Source organism: Perca fluviatilis, chromosome 8, assembly GCF_010015445.1.
Source record: "Perca fluviatilis chromosome 8, GENO_Pfluv_1.0, whole genome shotgun sequence".
Classification (NCBI taxonomy): domain Eukaryota; kingdom Metazoa; phylum Chordata; class Actinopteri; order Perciformes; family Percidae; genus Perca; species Perca fluviatilis.
This window is the reverse complement of record NC_053119.1, coordinates 9,868,392-9,890,162: the sequence shown is the minus strand read 5'-3', so window position 1 is coordinate 9,890,162 and position 21,771 is coordinate 9,868,392. Positions and strand designations below refer to the sequence as shown.

At 41.3% G+C, this 21,771-nt stretch overlaps 2 protein-coding genes across 5 annotated transcripts in view; one reads left to right on the top strand and one right to left on the bottom strand.

The window, feature by feature from the left end:
- Nucleotides 1-3,192: 3,192 nt before the first annotated feature.
- Nucleotides 3,193-7,731, bottom strand: c8h11orf58 (chromosome 8 C11orf58 homolog). Its single transcript, XM_039808049.1, has 5 exons — nucleotides 7,547-7,731; nucleotides 5,961-6,044; nucleotides 5,738-5,798; nucleotides 5,406-5,515; nucleotides 3,193-3,821 (listed from the first exon to the last, which is right to left on the bottom strand). Exons 1-5 carry the CDS (start codon nucleotides 7,598-7,600, stop codon nucleotides 3,603-3,605), a joined length of 528 nt encoding a protein of 175 aa, XP_039663983.1. The 5' UTR covers nucleotides 7,601-7,731; the 3' UTR covers nucleotides 3,193-3,602.
- Nucleotides 7,732-9,572: 1,841 nt separating this feature from the next.
- The window catches only part of LOC120563691 (transcription factor SOX-6-like), a 114,729-nt gene continuing 102,530 nt past the window's right edge, over nucleotides 9,573-21,771 (top strand). For 2 of the 4 annotated variants that reach the window (XM_039808046.1, XM_039808043.1), the window contains exon 1: nucleotides 9,573-9,900. The gene's annotated coding sequence lies outside the window, so the exon portion shown is untranslated. Of the gene's footprint in view, nucleotides 9,901-11,150; nucleotides 11,458-21,771 lie in introns of those variants that run through there. The other 2 variants (XM_039808047.1, XM_039808044.1) reach the window with 2 other exon arrangements.

Below are 21,771 nucleotides of genomic sequence, written 5' to 3'. Positions count from 1 at the left end.
TCCAGGTCTAGACAATCTCCTGAAACCCAAACTGAATGTCAGAATGGGAAAGAAAGGTGATCTAAGAAACTTTGAGCGTGGCATGGTTGTTGGTGCCAGACGGGCTGGTTTGAGTATTTCCCAATCTGCTCAGTTACTGGGATTTTCACGCACAACATATTCTAGGGTTTACAAAGAATGGTCTGAAAAAGTAAAAACATCCAGTATGCGGCAGTCCTGGGGGGCGAAAATGCCTTGTTGATGCTAGAGGTCAGAGGAGAATGGGCCGACTGATTCCAGCTGATAGAAGATCAACTTTGACTCAAATAACCGCTCATTACAACCGAGGTATGCAGCAAAGCATTTGTGAAGCTACAACATGAACAACCTTGATGCGGATGGGCTACACCAGCAGAAGACCCCACTGGGTACCACTCATCTCCACTAAAAATAGGAAAAAGGGGCTACAATGTGCACGAGCTCACCAAAATCGGACCGTTGAAGACTGGAAAAATGTTGCCTGGTCTGACGAGTCTCGGTTTCTGTTGAGACATTCAGATGGTAGAGTCAGAATTTGGCGTAAACAGAATGAGAACATGGATCCGTCATGCCTTGTTACCACTGGGCTGGCTGCTGGTGGTGGTGTAATGGTGTGGGGAATGTTTTCTTGGCACACTTTAGGCCCCGTAGTACCAACTGGGCATCGTTTAAATGCCACAGCCTACCTGAGCATTGTTTCTGACCATGTCCATCCCTTTATGACCACCATGTACCCATCATCTGATGTCTACTTCCAGCAGGATAATGCACCATGTCACAAAGCTTGAATCATTTCAAATTGGTTTCTTGAACATGACAATGAGTTCACTGTACTAAAATGGCCCCCACAGTCACCTGATCTCAACCCAATAGAACATCTTTGGGGTCTGGTGGAACGGGAGCTTCGTGCCCTGGATGTGCATCCCACAAATCTCCATCAACTGCAAGATGCTATCCTATCAATATGGGCCCACATTTCTAGAGAATGCTTCCAGCACCTTGTTGAATCAATGCCACGAAGAATTAAGGCAGTTCTGAAGGCGAAAGGGGGTCAAACACGGTCTTAGTAGGGTGTTCCTAATAATCCTTTAGGTGAGTGTAGAGGGGAAAATAATAATAGGGGGGTAGAGGATGCTGAGGGTCGGTGGGATAGCTCGGAGAATAAATATGGTGGCAAATTGCTGGCAGTTTATTTGAATAGCCTCAAGATTCTTTTCCAGAGAGTTTTTTTTTGTCTTTTTGTTGCCTTTGTCCATGTGCTCCTCTTGACCTTCCCCCCCAAGACATTTTCACCTGGCTATATCCAGTGTTTAGATCTGTTGTGGTATTTATGCAAATTACCATGTACATTAATATGCACCGTTTGCCCAAGTCAACAAACAATTTCAAAAAACTTGTAATATATTTTTTGTTTGTCTTGATGTAAGTAATGAACTCAGTTATTTCCAAGGTGATATCTAAAGGTTAAAAGTTGTACCCTATTCAAGTGAGAAAAAGAAGGAATAGGCATATAAATAGGCTATATTTGGGTCTTTTTTGAAATTTCCCCTAATGGGATTCTTCTGGGCCTTTTTTCCATTACTCAGGACATATTGAGGATACAAAATCAGTTGAGTTTGCTTCTGTTGCAATTTGTTCAACCTTTTTTCATAAAATGACTGGACTATTTCAGATGTTTAATCTATGCTGCCCCAATTAAAGTGAGAACATTCTAGGTAAAATGAAAGTCTAATGTCTCTGTGTTTATATCTTTACATGTTTTCAAAAGTAGGTTGAAGGTGTTGCAGAAGGGTACCTCAGGTTGTAAGTGTTTTGACTGAGCTATTTGCCCCTGTGTGATCTAGGATACAAATACCTGAGTCTTCTTTTTGTTGTTGGTATAATCGTGGCGTGATTTGAAATTGTATTGTCTGATATATATATATATATATATATATATATGTGTGTAATTAATTGATGTTGTGCTCTCTAATTTTGAGTGTGTGAACATTGCAGAAGTGAGAGATTTCACATTGTTCCCTCCCTGTAAACACATATGAACCACACTGTGCAGCTACTGTAATGATAGAGCATGTGGCCTATTTGCTCGCATGCTGAAACTCAGTTTGATTTCAAAAGAAAAAAGTAGTTCTTAAGTGATATTTTAAGATACTGTATATCTTCAGTTTTATTGCACCTTCGGATCAGCAGGCACGTCATACATGTGCTTCAATAACTTAACATTGACAAATCTGATTGGCTTACATTAAAAAGTGCTACTTATGTGACAAGTAGGTTAAACATCACATAGTAAAAAACGGTAGATGAATAGTAGAATGAATAGTTTTTTGTGGGTTTGTATGGTACATATACCCTACTTCAACTTAGTACCATTATCATCATGAGTTAAACTGCAATCAAGATTATGAGTAAAGAAAACTTTGCATAGATAAATAATAAACACTAAATAAAGTAGTTTTGTGTAAACATATTTATTTTAAACATGCAATAAAAAAAATACACAGCCAACAATTGTACTGAATATAATATGCTTACTACTTCATGATTCCCACATCATTTGCGACACGCCAGTGGAAGGGTGCATTGTCATACTGGCCAAAAGGGACTAGCAGCTTTCCCAGGAACAGCTGACGCCACGGTCCTGGAAGATAGCAACGGGCCTCTTCAGTCGCCATCAGTACGGCCTGTTGACGTAGGTTCGGAAAACGGGCATACCATCGGAGTTCACTAAAACGCAATCTACAAAACCTTGGGAGCATTACGCACGATCACACGTGTGGTCAAAAGGTTGCGGAAAACTGGGAACATTCTTTAGAAATCCCGACTATTGCGAGGAACGTTGCGACGACAAATTTCACCCTAACTTCACCCTGCTTCACGCAAATTTTTCTTGCGTAAGAGGTTTTATAAATGAGGCCCCAGGATTTGTGGATTTCTTTTCTGCCATCCTTCTCTGCAGATCCTCCGAAGCGCCGTCAGCTTGGATGTCGGTGGACAGTTCAGGTTCTCCTCCCCATATCGGTGTCTCTGAGCTCTGCAGGCAGACAGTTAGGTTTTGCTCTGATGTCTTACATAGAAACCACCTCCTTTGTCTGCATGCCACTGTAGTTTTAGTGTTAAAAACAGCAAATGTTACTTTTCTTTTTATTGGTTTTCAAACACCAAGATGTGGAATTGGTAAACTGACACTTTCTTTTATTGGTTTTCAAACAAGAAAATGTACAATGTGTATACCAATCATGCTGAATGGCAAGCAATTCTGTTTCAACCAACACAATTTGTGGCAAATGCAGTGACTGTTAAAAAGTTTTCAACGAAATAAAAATAGGACTATTTGCCATCTTAATTTGATATACCGCCACTTAACCAAAAGCTGGCATATTAGCCTGCAGACATAATTCTTTGACAACTTTGATGCACTCCAGGATGTCGCCCAATGATGAGTACTTGTGTAGAGAATCCATTTCTACACAGTAAAAAAGGACTACAATGATGGGTGATCGCCTACAGTTAAACAAATAACGTCAAAATTTACAAATTTGAGATTACAAAAACTAATTCCTCCCAGCACATCCCCCTCAGCCCTACGCTGACTTCACAAAGGCCGTTTTGCAGCCGTGTTTCCGTTCTTCCTCACTACTGTCTGAGCTGGCCTCGTACTGGTCTGAGGTCTGCTCCTTTGGGCTGGGATCGCTGCCTTCGTCCTGCGCGTTTGCGGGTTCCTCTTCGCTGGTTGACTCCTCTGGCTCTGTTGCTTTTGTCTGACTGTCCACTGGTGGGGAGGGCAACAACTCTGGCTCAGGCTGTGGGTCAGGAAGAAAAAGATGAGTTTTTAAGAGGATTTGATTTTTTGTTATATGTTAAAATACTAAAGTGGAAACAAATGTCCCTGGATTTTGGTGAATATTTAGCCTTGGGCTAAAGGACAGTTACATTTTGGTAGTGATCCTGGTGGATTTGAGCACTATAAAGTCTTTGAGAAACGACTATGAAATTAAAAGAGAAAGTGATGTCACCTTGAAAATGTGTTCAGTGTTGGCAGAAGTTTGTCTTTTTGTTTGAGTAGTACTTACATAAGAAACAATGACAGTGCGTGTGTGCTTTTTGCCCGCTACACCCTGCTCTGCATACACAGCTCAACATTTTAAAGACAACACAAAAGACGAGGGTGCGTTGCCTCTAACTGGGTGAGACACAAAGAAAACTAAGAAGTGGCATTGAAGGATGGACGCAATACTTTGGCCACATCATCATCCCCATTACTGTCCTGTACCATATGAACTCTCTGGACCCTCGAGGATCATCTAGTCGAGGTGGAGAAGCAGCACGTGTAAGACTTTCCCCAACTTTGACTCAAAACCTTAAGCATTCATTATTATCCCCCTTGTGGTTACATCCTGAAACTACCTTCTATTTTCAGCTTTTCATTTTTAGAATAGTTTCTTTTTAGTTTTACTGTCTTTGTATGAAATATTCTCCATAAACGAACTTACTTTGCATCACAGGATTTATTGGAATTCTATATTGTGATTACTAGTAATGCAATATATATACAGTTTCTCATGAAAAGTAAGAAGGCGCAGAAAGTTAGTTTAATAGCTTTAAACAGGGCTGGCCAATATATCAATATTATATCGATATTGTGATATGAGACTAGATATTGTCTTCGATTTTTGATATCATATAATGGCAATATGGCATAACTGTCTTTTCCTGGTTTGAAAGGCTGCATTACAGTAAAGTGATGTCATTTTCTGAACTCACCAGACAGTTCTAGCTGTTCTTTTATTTGCCTCTTACCACTTAATCATTATATCCACATTCCCGAGGATTATGTATCACTAGTGTCATGGTGTAAATGTTTTGTGAAAGCACCAATTGTCAACCTTACAATATTGTTGCAATATCGATAATTAGGTATCTCGTGATATTTGATTTTCTCCATATCGCCCAGCTCTATCTTTGAATCATTAAAAAAAAAAAAAAAAAACATTTAGCACAATATTTCTGAGAGTTTAAAAGAGAAGGAAACCACTGTAGAGGAAGAGGTTCCGGTGAAATGAAAGTACAGTATGTAATAAACTACAAGTCCCTACAGTCAAACCAGTCTGAAATTGAATACTGTGTTCAATCACGGATGATGGAATATGTAAATATTATGGAGATCTAAGGAAGATGTATTGATGGCCATTGTTTCATTAGAAAACTACAGAAAAAAACAAGTTGGTTAAGTACTAACCAGTCAGCAGTCTAAGCACCCCTCAGTGGTACAACTAATAAAAGGTTGTTTTATGTCTGGCCAAATAAATCAAAGAGCTGATTTTAAATGTATTTCTAAAATCTCGCTGTTGGCTGGCCCCTCTTCAGGCCCTGAATGACCTCCTCACCTCGCTGAAACCCAGGCCACAGTGTCTCCGGTTCCGGCCTGACAGCTTCCCGTCCATGCTCTGCTGGTACTGCATCTCTAGCTGCTGGTTCATCTGCCTATCTTCCTGCCCTGCAGAGGAGACACCGGTCACAGCAGGCACACCCAGCCATTTCAGGCCTATCCATGCATGGATAGATCTGAGTGGCGGATGTATCGTGGGGAAGCCAGGTTAATTGCATTGGGCATAAAGATGAGGCAGCATGGGCAAGTGGCAAAGGAACAGTAGTTTGGACATGTCTTACATTGGCAGAAGAAATACACAATTTACAAACGCTAAATAAAGACGCTTACCACTGCGGAAGTGGGATGTCGACTTGTGGTCGCCAATGACGAGGCGTCCGGTGGGTTCTTTCTGGAAAACAGAAAACGATCCCATTTTATATCAGTTGTAGAGTGACAATGATAAGCAAAACGAGGCATGTATGTTGTCTTTTATCTTTATGCTATGCACTACAGGCCTATAATGAAGTGAACTGAAAGTATACTGAAGTGATCAACAACAAACAAAGCAAACCTTGCTAGCGCCCATCAAACGTAAAAACTTTTGCTTCCTTTCATTGCTTCCCAGATCAGCTGATGCCCACTGAGTAGGCCCATCCTGTCGAGGAAAAAACATTGGTAGCATGTGGATTCATGCACTCAACAAGAGCAGACTTCCATTAAAACACATAATACGATGGTATGGATGATAATAATCACATCATTTACACAATGACTGTTTTTTTACAAACTACTACTAGAGGTTGGTTTCTAACCAACAGTGCTAGCGGTTCTTTCCCCTCTGAAGACTCACACAAATCGGGTCGAATGAGTGGCACCTTTGAAGCCAGAAGAATCATTCCTGCAGTCTTGGAGGTACGTTTGATGATGTTTACTTTCAGAATTCTCTGTTGAGATTTTGTTGGTCTACTCTAAGTGTCTGAGTGAGCCTTTTGTCTAAGTATAGCAAATGCACACATACAGGATTGTAAAATTCACAGGGGAAAGAAAATCCTAAAAGTTCATAAAATAACAACCTAAATCACAAAGATGACCCCTATACATATGTATAACTAGAGCTGGCCAATATATCGATATTATATCGATATCGTGATATGAGACTAGATATCGTCTTAGATTTTGGATATCATAATATTGTATAAGTGTCGTCTTTTCCTGGTTTTAAAGGCTGCATTACAGTAAAGTGATGTCATTTTCTAAACTTACCAGACTGTTCTATTATTTGCCTTTACCCACTTAGTCATTATATCCATATTATCGATGATTATTTATCAAAAATCTCATTGTGTAAATATTTTGCGAAAGCACCAATAGTCAACACTACAATATCGCTACGGTATCAATATCGAGGTATTTGGTCAAAAATATCGTTATTTGATTTTCTCCATATCGCCCAACCCTATGTATAACTCAACTAGATTTGGGGTAATGTGATTACTTAGGGCCACATAACGTGATTCATTGGAGTTATGTCCGCTGTGTTCTGAGAGAGAAAACAAACATCAAATACTGGCATAATGCAGCCAGACAAATGGATATATATTTGTAATTAGATAATTCCAACACAGAAAGTAGTTTTTTATTCTTTAAATGGTTTAGGACCCACACTCAAAACATTAAGGATGATTTGATCTTTACAACAGCATACCTGTCAACATTTGTGTTCTTTTTATTTATTTTTTTTACACATTAGTGCCACTGCCCAGCATTTGCTTTAATGCAATTTATTTACAATTGAGAATAAACAGTTAGTGGTAAATTAAAAAAGAAGATACTGCTGTGACCTCCAGTCAAGAGACCCTCTATTTTCAACAAAACATTGTCAAACATACTACAAATTTACCCTGGGCCCGTTTATCTAAATCCCATTTGATACAAAATAGCACAATGCATGACACGTTTTATCCAATAAAGTTTCAACTCAACCTAAAAAGGAGAGTAAACTTCGTCCGGCTGCAAACAAAAACGTGTTCAGCTTTCACGGTACAGCTTTCCAAGAATAGCGTTAGCAAACGGGCTAACGTGATGCTAAGCTTACCTAGCCAGGTATGCTATAGCTCTCACCTACGGGTTATGTTGACTTTTTATTAATTTACTCACGTCACTTGGAGACGCTGGTCGTTTTGATCCATGCCTGTTCTCTGGAGAAGTCATTATGAACCAAAGGTTTAGTAAATGTCAACAAAATATCATACCACCTAGCAAATGCTAGCTGGATTTGTCAACAAGCGTCCGTGTCGCCACTTCCGGTTCCGTCTTCTTCTTCGTTTATGTCGCAGTCGGTTACGGCAACTCTTTGCTGCCAGTCACCGGTGGATTGTGTTACTACACACTTATAACAGATAACTGTTAATCAAATTCACAAAGCGAGAAAATCAGTTAGCAAGACTGTCTGCCACTAACAGAATTATATAGCAGATTGAACGAGTATTGAACTGATAGATAGGCCTACATTTAGATTTGGCTGGATCCAGGCAAATTTCCACAGTGAGGCCAACACAATTAAACAATTGTGTTCACATCACGACGTCAAAGTACAGAGAAGTCCGCAGAAGTGTCGAAGGAAAACAGGTAAACTACTTCTAGCAAACCACAAACAAGGGGATTATATATTTTTTTATTAATAGGCCTGCGTAATTACATAGAGGTCAACCAATTGGCCTAATACAATTCTTAATTTGGCCAATGTTTGACTGTCCTTGTAAACGTCAAGAGGCAATTATAAGGGGGGCTCCAGGGAATTTAATCATCTGTGATTTTAAACACAATTAATGACCATCTCTGAAGCAATTAAAGATTTTTGTGATGGAACTAGCCATGTGTTTTCTCAAAGGATAGGAGTTTGGTTTTAGAGGAATGCACATTATTGCAACTATATACCTCAACTGAGGATCTTCTAATGATGGAATTCCGAGATTATATCTCAGTGGCTGATCCAATAGCCGGCATGGCACCATAATTTAAATTTGGAGCATAATTAAATCAAATCTTGAAGCTGGATGTGTTGCTTTTCTACAGCCTATTCTCAATTAATTACATTTAGCCAATCCATTTCCAAAAGCCGTCACGGTGAGGGGTCATGGACATGCACAGTGTAAAATGTACCCTCTATTGGGTGACCTGCAGTCAAACCGCCAAAAGGTGGCGTAAGAGTAATAAAGAAACAGCCCAGAGGCGCTCACACACCTCTGACAGGACGCTAAAATTACATTTCTGCACCACACCATCGTCGAGATATTAAACGAGACGTTTTGGGGGCTTGTAATCCCATTTAATAAGATAAACACGTTTTATATACTTAATAAAGGTGAGCCCAGACTCCTTCCTAATTAATATAATATTTTCAATAAACTGCAGTTTTTTTCTCAGCAAAATGAAGAACAATCAAAATTTCAACACTTTACAGTATCAGGTGTCCTTCACATAAGACGCGACAGGACATTTTCGAAAAATAGGAGATTTAGGCCATTTTTCAATCACAGACTTGGATCTTAAATTGTATTCCCAAGTAGACCGTGGACATGTGTTGTTGTTTTAAAAATGATAAACGACCACTAGTGAGACGTTTCCCAATTACATATGCAAAATATCAGCACAAAGAAAACTTACTTCAACTGTCCACAAATACGCTAATTTGTTTATTAACAGGCCAAACATATGCGTTGTTTGTTTTTCAATTCGATTTCTGAAACAGAAAATGTTGGTTAGAACAATGTGGCTTCAGTCAAATAAAAGCAATAAAAGTTCATTTAATTTATTCAATTTGTGTTCAAAGTGACAGAGAGCAGGGGAGCAGGGGATCCAAGAGCAGGGGATCAGTAGGCGCATGCACGCACACACACACACGCACGTGCGCGCGCACGCGCAGATGTAACCTAAAGAGAAAGGGACACAGAGATGAGCGGAAAAGTTACAATGAAGAATAGGGGAGAGAAATAAAATGTAAACTGTTTTACATTAATGAACAAAACACTTGAAGAAAGTGAGACAGAGACACACGGAGACCGACAGACAGAGAGAGAGAGAGAGAGAGAGAGAGAGAGAGAGAGAGAGAGAGAGAGAGAGAGAGAGAGAGAGGAGAAAAAAAAAAGGGTTATCCTGCCTCGGCCTCTTTACCCGACACTGCCCCGCACTCTCACTTAACCTCCACATAGTACCGGACGGGAAATAACTTCAAATATTTTTTTTTTTTTAAAGATCCTTCTCATTCTCCCCTCTGACGACGACGCCCAAGTGTTTTCTTCTACTTTGTGATCCTCTGCGGAGCGCAAACAGAGGAGTTACCAAAGTCCCAGACACGCTCCAGCGATGGTGACTTTACGCACGGGATTGGAAGGCTGTTTGAACTGACTGCTCTTGTTTTGGTCTCAACGCTGCTACTCTTTATCATCGCCCCATAACAATCCTCCAGTGTTGCCAGGAACACGCAGCGTATGCCCAATAAGTGAATCCAGGTAAGAGTAAGTCCTGTTGCGTCAGTGTGGACCGGCTCGTGCTCTCTGGGCTGCTTGTTTTGAACGTCGGTGCGCACTCTGCTTATCTCTGCCTCACAACAAACAGCGATGACAGCAGCACATTCACAGTCTGCCTCAGTGTCTTTAAACCTGAAGTTGGACCGTGATTAGACTCGCTCGACCCTACATAACCTCCAAAAATTAACTCACAGAATACTTACTTTATTTTATTATTATTTTTTTTTTTTTTATTTTGAGAAAAGTTTCTTATTAAGGTGTTGTGGAAAAAAAAACCACACTATTCTGTAGAGTAATTTGTGGATGTTATAACTTATTCAAAATGAGACCAATTCTAAAAACAAAACAAAAAAACAAACAAAAAAAAACCCGCATTAAGGTAACAAAGTTCATGATAAAACAATAACCAATTATAATAACCACTATCACGAGTTGATTGTCAGTTATTGTTATGTTATTGCTATGTTGTTTAGTTGTACTCTATGACACGAATACAGATTATTATAAATATTGGGTTTCCCTTATAATATCCAATATTAAGCTTATAATAAGCACACTAAAACCGTGAGGTTGTCAGATGGTTGTCATTTCGCACCACTGTCATCCACTGAGACTCATCTTAGAGCAGGCGATGACGAAATCTGTAACATTAAATCTGTGCTCATACAAACCACACAAAATGTGCAAAAGTGTATGACTTCCAAACATGCTAATCAATGCATGTCTATCCTTTTCTCTAGTAGCTGTTAGGTGTTTACTCCAAATTAAATATTCAAGCTTCATTTCAGCCATAAAAGATGCAACTCTGTTTTGCAAGTAAAGCAGAGGCTACAACTTCAGTTTACGCACTGTCCACTCCAGCCCTGTCATGCGTACTATTAACAGACATGGTTCAGCGGTTCTGTAGCACCAGAAAATGGTTCTATAGGCTCAGAACACGTTAAGAGACATTTAGAAAGAGTCTCTGAAGCACCACGCGCAAAAAAAGAAGCTTTGCATAAAATCGCTTGTGACTAATTAAATACTTTTTAAGAGCATTTTTTTTTTTTTTAAAGCACTTTTATAATTTAGTTTCATAATTTAGTTTCAAGAAATCCGAGGACTCCTAAAGTCATCCCATTCAGACCCGCTGGAGTCTGAGGGATGATACTTTCAGTAGTTTCCTCTTCGGCCACACAGCGGTAGCCTTCTGTCCACAATCGTGGACGCTCTGCCGGACGGGCTGTGCGCGTCCCCGGCTCCACGGCACCTCTACAGACGCACATTTCAGCCCGCAGTGGATCTGTGGTGCCTTGTGTTTCCTGCACATGTACTGGGATATAATAGAGAGAAATATAGTCTGGATGGGGAGAAAAAGTGGGGAGTCTTTAGGGCCGAAGTTAACTTTCTCTCCCGGAGGTCACGGCGCCTGACCCTAGAAGAATGCGTGAGTCATAAATTAAAATAGACTCGGAGCCCTAACACAGATCCATTGGGAGACAATACCGAGGGAAAACAGAACAGTGTGCCAGCACGGCGAGAGAGTTGAGAAATTAATCTGTAAGTTTCTTTTCTTTTCTTTTTTTTTTTACTTTTATTTCCAGTGCGATCATTGTCTTTCTTTATGTTAGATCGTTAAAAGTTTGGACCGTGCGTCTTAACGGGTGCTAAAAAAAAGTGTCAATTCCACTTGCCAGTTGTGCAGTGACAGCGCTGGTTATGTATAAAGTTAACTGTGCGGGTGTGAACTTGAGCCATGCATGCAGGGACAGCTTTTTTTTGTCCGGAGTGAAGAGTCTGCAGCTCGGACAGTCAGCCCGGTCTGTCAGGTCGGTCTCCTGCATGTGTGAGAGTTTAATTTGCCCTGAGTTCACGGTGAGGATGTGACAGGGGGTACAGGAGGACAAGACGCACGACAACGGCCTGGAAAAGACTGATAGAGTCACTTCAGGGTGTTCCCCAATACTTAGAGCCACACTACACCTCTCAGATAAGCCGCTGCTCGCATGCAGATAAGGAGCTTTTAGAGAAACAGAGCGAAAGAGAGATCACACATACTTGACAAAACGAATGAGTCTGAAAAGCGCTAAAAGAGGAAACGCGCAATTGTTTCTGAGATTTGTGAAGCTATATCTTCATCGCTTGTCATCCTCGGAGTTTTGCGCAATTTCCCAGCATCGGCTCTAATTGTTTTACGCATCCACGTTTTTGTTTGCACATCAAATCACTCTATTCAGAGCTATAATTGCCCGGCTTGACAGAGCCTCCAGTTGCCAGTTTGGACCTGCCCGCACCCGCCTGCAGTAAATCACAATTTCCAACAAGTTGTTTAATTGTTTGGACTCTGGTGGAACAATTTATAGAGCAGCAACCCCCCTCTCTTGTAAGTGAGAGTGTCTGTCTGAAAAACAATCCGAGCAAGGGGGGGGGTTGGGGGAGGGGGGGTCGCCGAAGTTGATCTCCTATGGCATTTTGTTTTGAGCAGGTGCTGCGGGTTGAAGTTCCCTCATAAGGTAAAGTGGCATTAGAGTGTCCAAATGGCAGACTTATATATAGGCTGCCAATTCAGCACATTGTCCCGGGCTGCATGGTTAAGCTCTCTCCGCTGTCTGAGGGAGACCTGCAGCTTTTTTTCTTTTTCTCTTTCTTCTTCTGTGGGGATCCGCGCTGACAACTGGCGGACAAGGCTGAATACAGCGGCCGGTCACCGTGTGGTCCACTAGGAGCCTGTCAGCAACATGAAATCTCTATTATCAACCGTGCGTAAAATGCCCCTTTATTTCTGTGGCACATTTGAATTATTCTCCACCTGTGATATAATATAAATAATTTACAAGATTATTATTTTTTTCATTCGGTAAAACATCAGGTTCCATTCTCTGAATAATATGTATATATATTTTTTTTGCTCAGTTCATTTTCGGGCCTGTTGCCTCACAGAAAAATATTTTTATTTAATTTTCAGATTTTCATTTGATATAGGTATCTCTCTCTCTCACACACACACTCAGATTGTGCTTATGTTATTTTCCAGCATCAGCACACGTTTGACTTATTCAAAATCACTATCATTTATTAAAAATTCCACTCTGAAAATATCAATTTATTTTTCTTTGCCTCCAATGGTAAGCCCTATAAATGTGCACGTCGCTGCGAATGTGATGCAAAGCCAACCTCAGGATCTAATTCTCGTTCTTAGAAATCCATCCATTGCTCACACGTTTTTCTAATATGTCACATATATTTGGTGGACTCTGGGAGGCCTTTTTCTCTGGTGTGGCCCAGAGGGACTCTCACGTGGCAGAGAGATGGCACAAGCTGGAGAGACTAAAAAGAAAGAGATTTGACGGCTGAGAGGGTGAGATGAAGGGAGGGATTGAAGAGAGGAGGTGGAGGAATGCTCTGAATTTTGAGATTCTGACTGCAAGTTTGCCATTTATAAGACATCCACAACACCCTGATATGCAAAAGGAGTCATAGCTAAAGACAATTTTAGGAAGGGTCCTCATGTTGAAACCCTTTAGCTTTACTGTTATTTTATCGAGCTGAACGCCCATCTTCCATCTGACCATGGTGTTGCAGATTTCAATGTTTCCACATGCTTGCTTTTTTGAAGATGTCATTCACCTTCATCGAAAAAAACAAAAAAAACATCGCTCCATCATTTTAAGCCTGTGGCCCATCCGGAGAGTCCTAATTATTTGTTGTCGGGCTCTTTGAAAAAGACACCAGCCCCTAAATTGGACATGTGTTGTACAAACACAAATTAAACATTTATCCCTAAGTATTTCTCCCTGGGTCCTAAGTGCATATTAGTAAGCCTATACTTATCTCTGGCCCAACGGCACACCCAAATTGCAGTGTTGCTGCTGAAAAAGAAAGGTTGAGGCCCCGGAGAATGAGCACTTGAAGCACGCTGGCAGATGCCCATAAGTTTGTCAACCACAATGCAAGCTTAGGTGTGTGTGAACATACAGTGTGTGTGTGTGTGTGTGTGTGTGTGTTCTATTTATGTGTGCATGTTTATGAATTCATCTTTGTGATTGTGGACACTGTCAAATGTTCCTCTGTTTGTGACACTATGTGCGCTCATGTGCATATTGACTTTTTACCCAGTGTGTTTTTGCATGTGTAAGTGTGTTATAGGTGTGTTTGTGCGCGTGTGTGTGTGTGCACACACGAGACTACTATGTATGTACATGCACGTCCTTGTGCACAGTTAGGCGTGTATAATACAAAAGAATTTCTATGTGTGTCTTGTGATGTGTCCTTGTCATGTGTATCTATGCACCTTCATGTATGTATTTGTTGTTGTGTGTGTGTGTGTGTGTGTGTGTGTGGTTTGTGTTTGTGTGTGTAAGTGTGTGTGCCCTGCTGGGTAGGCATACTTCTCTGTGGATCCTCCCTCCTCTGTTCTCCACCACCACATAACCTTGGAAACAGCTTCCTCATTTTCCCCCCAGAGCGGAGAATAACGAGGGGCCGCGTTCATTCTCCTTTCTCGTCTCTTTCAATAGCCGGGCTAACCTTTCCTCTCTGCCGCTGATCCTCCAGCACCTGCTCCCCACCATCCAATTTCAAAACTCAGAATAAGACCTTACCTGACACACCAGCCCATAATGACAACAGCAGTCCCTCCACACAGACACACACTCGCTCTTCCTTCCTCTTCATTTCACATCTTAACATACAGTATTTAGGCGACATCTTTGTTCAGCATCCTGGGCGTGTCCTCGTCATGTTCAGAGCAGCTCATATTTTTGGGCGTTCTGATCCACAGAGCAGCTCAAGTTCACAAAGTTCATCCTCTTCCTCGGCTCTTTTCTCTCTCTTGCTCTTATTTCTTTAGGCATCAGGGTGTGTGTGTCACCGTTGTCTGACGACTGCAACATGGACAATGGTTATTATGTACCTGCAAACGATTGACTAAGGTTATGGTTTACACAAAAGCCTTTGACAAATGACTGCTGCAGTGTTAACACAGTCACAAACCTGGCGTCCTGCCTAGAGAGAAAATAGCAAGGAGTGGCTTACGCAAATCCACACTGAAGCCACTTCTTTCTTAGATTGTGATTATCGGCTATGAATGTTTCTTTTTTACTTCTGTTTTCCTGCTTGTTTTGCCATTTGTGAACAACTTGGCATGGCAAACTGCAGCATCATTCTCTCGGCTCTCTCACTTTTTCTCAAGTGGAAAAAAGTCACCGTGACACTCTCCAGCAGCACATCACACAGGGCTGCCGTCTCTCTGCGTTGTTGAAAGTAATTTCTGGAAATGTAGGAACTCCGTAAATGAAGTAACATGAAATAATTCCTGGAATGTGCTAAACAAATCCAGCTAGTCATATATGGACATAATAATGCTTAAGTACGTTGGGGAAGCCTGCTCGAGGCTTGTTCCTGCATCCTGAGAGGTCATTTTGACTTTTTGTAAAGAAAACCTAAAAGATGAGCAGCAAAATGACTTGTGCTTTATTCTGTATTTGGTCACATTTACTGAGTCGTTCAGCATTTGAAGCACTCAGTAAACATTTTCAGATGGATCCGACTCTGCTGATAGGACCACATTGAACTGTCCCAAAAAGCCCTTTAGAATAAGACAGAAAAAAGCATATGGATTTAAATTAGTTTCCCAAAATGATATTATAAAAAAGAATCTTTCTTTTTCTTTGGCTTGTGGTGGAATAAAGAGTTAAGGTGCTTTGTGAAGCTGAACCCAGTTATGTATAAGACCAGTGAGTGCAAAGACTGAATTGGAGAAGAGGTCAAACAAGGACTTACTTTTTTGAAATCTTCCAAAATGACACCCAGTTTAACTAATATGCCGAAAAGTCAAATGAAGGTTTTGTGTCTTAAACAAAAAAAATAAAATTAAGATAGAACCTACTTGGTTTGCAAAATGTTGACACTATTCTCTCGATCTGAATGCTGCATGTTGACCTGAGACAAATTATTTTCCCCCAAAGGAAAAAAAAACTTTTAGATTCTCTGATGTTGCTTGCAAAATAGATTTGCAAGTTATTGTTCATTGCTGCGCATGGAAATCCCATCACTGTAACTTTATTATTTCCCTTTAAGAAAGCTGAATCATCGTAAAAAAAGAAGAAGACATAATTCAGACTGTTTTTTTTTTTTCTTCTCTGTTGCACTTGACGGGCGTCTCAGCTTCGCCAGGAGCAGCAGCCAAAACTAAATGTCAAAAAAGGAGTCCTGGAAAAATGTCCACCGTAGTTGATTCGTTGCTAATACGTGGACATCAGTTACAAAAGAAAAGTGTTGTTGCTGTGGTCTATTTTTTTTTGTTTCAGCCAATCACATTGCAGAGTTTTAGTATTTAAAAACAAGACTCCAATAGGGTGACCAGCTGACTGACATTGGTGCTCAAGTGGCTCTTTATCTGCCAGTCAGTAGTTGTGGCCTTGGACTGCTGCAGCAGCAGATGCTTTGGCAATTACAATGCTCCTGATGATTTTACAGAAAAGGGGAATCACATGCGAGCATGTCTGTATGTCCAGGAGCTTGTAGAGCTTTAGTCTTTTTCTCCTCCTTCCACTTCTGTCTCTCCCTGTTTTTTTCTCTCAGTCTGTCTTTTAATACAGATGTGTTTGCCGGGTTTTGCCCTTAACTCTGTTTTTTTTTGTTACTAAACGATTCTTTAGTTATATTCTAAGTAGTCTATATCGACGACGTTTCATTTCCGGGATTGTTCAGGTGCCTTCCTCTTTCTTTGCGTTGTAATTTTAAACTCCGGTGGATTTCTGAGGACTATGGTTAACTGCTCCTCAGATCTCTGCAGGGTAAATCCAGACAGCTAGCTAGACTATCTGTCCATTCTTGAGTTTTCTGTTGCACGACTAAAAGCAACTTTTAAAACCTACACATGTTCCACCAAAACAAGTTCCCTTCCGAGGCTATTTTGCAGCGGCACCGTTGCTCCGTCCGGTGCTTAGCACCGCCCATGACGATTGTGATTGGTTTAAAGAAATGCCAATAAACCAGAGCACGTTTTTTTTCTCCCATCCCGGAATGCTGTGTGGACTAGCCAGACCCTCCTCCGCAGCGCTGTGAAAGAAGGTCTGTTAATGCGAGACTATAGTCTAATAGTAAATGTCCTGAGATGACTCCCAACTTCAATAACAACCGTTCTGTGTGCTTAACAATGCAGGGAGCCAGTATGGGACAGTGGGTGTCATTAGCAAATATCTCCTGGGTTGTTTTGTCCTGCTTAACAACCAGATGGGTGGGGTTGGAGCTATAAGTGCTTGAATGTTTTGACAATTGGAGGATAGTGTTTGAAGATACATTTACTCATCTTTTGTGGGATTCAAAAAACAAATTGTTATGACACATAAACCCCACCCCTCTAGCACTCCCTGCAGGTTAAAACAAACAAAAGAAATTATTTGCACAACCTTTGGATGAACGCTTATTAATGTTGCACGAATCACTCTCAGGTGCTACGCTTGTGAATTTGTTCACCATTTTCTCACTTTAATCTGCTGTTGACACACAAGTTGTTTTCCAGAGCCACAGTAGCACAACACGGCAGGCTTCTTTTTGAACTTCCATCAGAAGTCTGTCTGTCTGTTAAAGGATGGGAAAGATAAAAAGCAAAGTGCTGAAATGTTTGTGGGGAGGGAAAGACCTCCTGCTGCTCCCAAACACGCACACATACACATTCGAAGACACGCAACACATATCATGACCGAGCCGACGGTACAGTCACGTGTAGCTTTCTCAGCTCCGAATTTACAAAGGGGGGACTTTACTCTGCCTTCTTTTGTAGTTGATTCATTTAATTGATATTGGTGCATTGTGTAAACAAGGTTAGATATGTCATTTGAAGTATTTGGAAGATATACCAGCCTGGATAGGAAAATAGTCTGTGTAACCTTCACAATGACAATTGTCTGGGAGACAAGTAATTATGTTTTGTTTGATGTAAGAATTCAAGCATAATGGGAAAAAACATTCCAAGGTACCATTTAAAGGGGCACTCCAGCAATTAAGGATTGTCAGCTAATTAGAATTTAAAAAGTTAGGGGACTTGTGAGGGACAGATCACGAAACAAATTGTCTGAATCGAAGCAGCCGAAGCTCAGATATTCTGACTTAGGTCCAAAACATGTCGCAAGTACGCGAACGCAAATCTCAACCCCTGGCCCAGCTGGGACAAACACACGTCCCCAGTGAACATACAGAACGTTAGGGCTGGGACGATATGCTTTTTGTTTATTACGATTCTAGAGGTATAGCAATTCGATACTATTGAGTATTGCGATTATATATATATATATATATATATATATATATATATATATATATCATGATACATTTCTAAAAACTAATTGTTTGTCAGTCAGTATGACATTAATTTGTAAAGAAATACATAACATGTATTTTCTGCATTTTCTGCTTTCGGTCAGTGGTACCGTATAAACAGAAAATATTTAGGTGAATCACTGGTTTAAAATAAATAAATATTGATTCTACGGAAAGGACACAATTTTAAAAGTCGTCGCAAAAAAATTCACGATACATACGATTTTCAATTGTTTCCCCACCCCTACTGAACGTGCGCTTTTACGCATCGGTGGATATAACAAACGTCAGTCCTCAAGGGGGCGATATAGAGCTAATCAAAGTGTTTCCACAGTAGGAAACAAACAGCGTCTGTGGAAGAATGTGTCCTGAAGAAGGAGGGAAAAAAAGAAAACGATAGAGACGATGGGTGTGTGTCTGAATATATAGGTGACAAAGAAAATATGCCGATGCTTTGGGTGTTCAGCTAGTCTGGCTATCACCATCTTTTAAGATTGAACATTAGTCTGGGGAGTCTGCTCTGTATTTTCTACTGGACAAGAGGCGTGGTCAACGGGCATAGTTCAAATGAGCCTGTACGCAATTGGATAGTCCTTCAACCAATCAGAGCAACGATCCGGGTAACGTACTTTGCAGAGCTGAGCTCCATTCTTTTGGCCACCAGCGGGGCTAGCTGGTAAATTAGGCTTTTACCAAAGCCAGGTCGGTCACAAAGGCCAGGTCAAACACATCCTTCTTTTGTGGGAATTGTTCCAGGGCAAGTTTCTGTTCCGTTTTCAGAGAAAACTTGCCTTTGAAATCTTTTAAAAGGCAATCGTTAAATCGTCACCGTGTTAAATCCGCCAATAGCGCGCCTGGTGGATAAGCCAGTTTGTGATTGGTCCCCGCAGAGTTGTAACGGAAGCAGGATAGAAAAATGTACAGGTTTCCAGCCTGAGCTGCAGGGCGAAATCAAATTGGTGGCAGATCGGGCCGGGGTCTAGTGTTCAGCTAGAGGTTTGTCAAACTGGTCAGCCGTGGTGATTTTGAGCAGACGTGAACCCAACAGCGTGCCCAGCAGCAATGCTCAGACTGCAGCTCGCTCTTGCGTTACAATTTTAAGATGATTTCTTTTCAGATTTAAAACAAGCCTGGCATGATTATACTCTGAGCTCAAGTTTACTTTGTTTTTACAGTTTGACTCTGCTCCTCCCATCTTTAGAAGCGTCACCCTCCTCTAAAAGCAGGCTGGCTAACCTTCACTTTACCACTCGTAGTGGTTTGGAGTAATGGGGCGTGGCAGCAGGGTTCCGAATGCGAGGCCTCCGAAATGACCCTGTGGTAAAGTAGTGAGGGCCAATATAGCGTGGTCCCACCCACCGGAGACCAGATCCAATTGGTCGTCATCCAGCTTGTCTACGCAGGGCGTTGCCATGGTTTCCAGGCCGTAAAGAAGTCTTTAATCGAGCCGTTGTCATCATGAGATGGTGGTGAGTGTTTTGGCTCGCAGTGGAGAGATAGAGGCAACAGTGAAAAAAAAATAGAAACGTACTGCTTGACGGACAGCTCTGAAAGCAAGAAAGACTTTGTGAGATACACACGTCAGGTTCATTCCTTGTGTGACGAAGTTCCCAGGGCTATACAGTGCCTGGGAACGTGTTCACAAAAGATATGCTCCTGACACGTTCCTGTCTATTTTATACATAGTATGCTATGTTCTGTACACGCTGTTGGATTAGCAGAAGTGTGCGGTGTGGTGTTCAGTGATGACGGGTTGTGCAGAGGAGTGGCGCTGGCTCGAGTATCGAGCTGACTGGGCTCAGACCTCAGGTTTCCGCCACGTAATCCAGCACACTCTAGATGGTAGGACGGACGGCCTGCTGACATTTGTGCCAGAAGGTTTCGCATACAAGAATAGGCAAGATACACTTAATGGCAATGGTAGCAGCACTGTGTGTGTGCGTGCGTGTGTGTGTGTGTGTGTGTGTGTGTGTGTGTGTGTGTGTGCTCTTGTGTGAGCCATTTGAAGAGAAATGCACTCCTCATGGGACCCACCTGTTGGGCTATTTCATGTGTCTAATGTTAACTGTTGGGAGAAAACTTTGTTTTACCGTTCAGTCTGAGATGAGACTGCATTGAAACCAGTCAGGTCTATCGTACTACTGTATTGTTAGAGGTAGTTCATTTGTCTTGGCCCGCAGCCGGTGTGTAACAATAAAATGGCCCTTTGCCACAGTCCCTCAAGTCGATGGTTCCCTGTAGGAGGGCCTGCTGTTTCAGGAGGGAAAATCGCTGCCTCAGCAAGCTGTTTAGTCTCATTCTCAAGGAGCTTACACTGTGTGTCCCTGTTTAATATGGGAAACATACGTAGGCTGGCCTGTGATGTCAATTGTTATTTCTGGAGGCCTGCTATAGGAAAAATCTCATTTGCCTTTGTAAAGCACTGTAGTGAAAAGGAGCTTATGTCATAAAGACGCTATTGTGGCTGCTACGGGGCTCGCCGTTTGTGTGTGTGTGTGTGTGTGTGTGTGTGTGTGTGTGTGTGTGTTTTGTGTGTGTCTTTAAGTGCCACTACTTTGACCGACACATTGTGGTTTTCACGTGTGTTGCAGGTTTCAATGCACAATGGTTTCTGTGCCTGTTTGTTTGTGGTGCACACAAATTAAGAATTAAGAGGCGGCCTTTTGTGCTGGACATTTATGAATGAGAGCCGCTATTGTAGCTGCCATAAATTATTACATATTTCTCCTGCCTGCCTCTCTTTGATTTAATGTGCTCTTTGTCATTGTGCAGCTCCATGAGTGGATATGGTGAGGGAGGTGCAAAGATAAGTTACTAATTGGTTATTTATGATATATGGAGGGAGTCATGGTGTGCATCAGCTTGAAGAGAACTAAACATTTTACCAATTAGATTAAATGAAAACGATGTCTTAAAGTAATAATCTCAAAGATTTTCATTTAAATAAATGTCTGGTAAGTCACTGAATGAGGTAACGTGAATGTGATTGAGCCTTTGGACCAAAGTTCCTCCTGTAGAGTTGTTTGTTTCTGTGGCCAAGAGACTGGTACATTTCCAGCTGCAAATGTGTGTATTGTTGACACAGTGTGAGTAGCATTATAAAATGACAGACTGAAAATGCAGCGTAGTGGATATTAGATCAGTGACTGTTGTACTCACTTACTCAGGCTGAATCCCCTGGCAAGAAGTCTGTTTCAGCCTCGGGACAGAGCAGTACAAATGCAAAATAAAGGAAAAAGTCTTGATCCTCAATAAATGTTTGCATCACGATAAATGTTTCTGTGAAATGAAATATTTGCATTAATTCTTTAGAAAAACATGTCTCCTCTGTGCAACAAGTCAGAGCAGTGTGGGGTGGAGGAGTTTGGGTCTGGCAGATCAGATAAACTGTGTGTTTGATTTCTCTTATGAATACAAATTGTAGACATATGTGGGAGGAGAAGATTGAAATAAAACATTTGAAATTTATTGCCACCACAGTTTTTTCCTTCCTTTTTTTTTTTTTTAACCATTCCTGACGACCACCTCCACCATCGCAACAAACCTCCCCTC